We start from the raw sequence: 1,585 nt of genomic DNA, 5'->3' as shown, positions 1-1,585 counted from the left end.
TGACTTCGACAGTCCGTGCGGTGGCACCGCACGGACTGTCGAAGTCACACCGAATAAAGTAAGGGAAAAACAAAGGAACAGCTTCGACACCGCACTCCGTGTGGAGCTCAACTGATCAAGACTTCAGTGCAGGGGCACTCCGCGAAGTGTGGTGGACGATCTCGGGGTGAGCACCCAGCCCAGGTCCATATCAGCATTTCGTGGCTTAGGGTCCAAGAAACTAGCGACCGGGTGGTACACTCACAGCCTACTAATGCGCCCTCACCCAACAAACTTAAGCGCAAGTCATGCACCCTCTTCTACATCGCCCACACCTTCAGCGTCTGCTCCTTCCTCGAACTGCACTGATTCTGTGACTTCGATTTCAGCAGCATTTCCTGGCATTGCTTCTGCACGTTCATAACCTTCCACCGTGCTCTCTTGCGGAGGACCCAGAAACTGGCACGCCTGGCTCTCGTAGTCTTGCTGAACTGTCGCTTGTCCATACTGTCCTTCCTCGTCTGGATTGACGCCAATAGCGCTGTCCCTCGCCGTTGTCTCACCAAAAAACGATAAATTTTGCTGATAGGCTGCAGCAACATACTTCTCCAGCTCTCTTTCTAGCTGGCAACCCGCCCTCTTCAATGATCCCTGGAACCCCTTCCTCTCTGCATCTCTCAGTTTCCTGAGCAGCGACAACTGCCGGCTCAACACCGCGTTTTGACGCCTCTCCTTCTCCAGAAGAAAACCCTTCTCCTCCAGCGCCGCCTTAGTTTTCTGCATCTCCGCCGTGAGGATACGGAGTTCTTGCCGCTGCTGGTGCACGACTTCATCGAGATCTTGGTTTACCGGCTGACGACACCGGCGGCGGGATGCTCTCTGTTCTCGCTCAATCAGATTCATCAGTTCATCCACGTCTGTCCGGAATAAGCACACGGGCAAGCGGAAAAAATATCAACTGGCGGTATGGAAAACAAAACTACGTGACTGTCCGGAGAACCACACGTCGGTGACAGCACTCAGCGCATGTTTCGCGAGCTCCATACGGTACATCGTGCTGGTTCTCTCAAGCCCCGAAAACACAATTGATTGCTTTTCCACTTCGCCTTCTCGACAACAGCTTGCTAGTGTGCAGGACGTGGAAACTTCGCCGTATAGTGCGGCTAAGAGAAACATCGCAAAGTTCTCCAGACGTCGCTAGATCGGCTTTGGTCCGCGTCCAATATGCGTCATTCTTGCTGTAATATATAAACACTGAGAGTCCAACAACGCCACTGAGATGAGCGAAGGCTAGCGACTTCGACCGCGCGAATCCCGAACCTCCCCTCCATTCACGAGTACAGACGCTCAGCAAGAAACCACACAAACTCACAGGAAAACACTTTCCATGTCCAGTCCAAGCCCACCGCTGCAACGGCCCGCCTGGGCGCTCATAAAGAATTACCTGACAGAGTTAACTGTACTGTGACCAGTTTGTCTTCAATGGGAAGGCCATCTTCTGACACCCGCGGGGGTACTGTCACCCTGATCCTAGAAGCCAGCCGTGGACACACGTCGGCGGGCTCATTCCTTCCACAGAAACCACCGATCCGGCCTGTGATTTTCC

The 1,585-nt window shown here is 53.6% G+C and overlaps 1 protein-coding gene across 1 annotated transcript; it reads right to left on the bottom strand.

The window, feature by feature from the left end:
• Positions 1-16: 16 nt before the first annotated feature.
• Positions 17-1,585, bottom strand: CSUI_011255 (uncharacterized protein). The gene is made up of 2 exons (XM_068071356.1): positions 1,424-1,585; positions 17-894 (listed from the first exon to the last, which is right to left on the bottom strand). The coding sequence occupies exon 2, from the start codon at positions 880-882 to the stop codon at positions 286-288; it is 597 nt and encodes a 198-aa protein (XP_067916668.1). The 5' UTR covers positions 883-894; positions 1,424-1,585; the 3' UTR covers positions 17-285.

The sequence above is a fragment of the Cystoisospora suis genome (genome assembly GCF_002600585.1).
Source record: "Cystoisospora suis strain Wien I chromosome Unknown contig_10452, whole genome shotgun sequence".
Lineage (NCBI taxonomy): Eukaryota > Apicomplexa > Conoidasida > Eucoccidiorida > Sarcocystidae > Cystoisospora > Cystoisospora suis.
The sequence above is the reverse complement of the archived record's forward strand: the minus strand, read 5'-3'. Positions and strand labels throughout refer to the sequence as shown.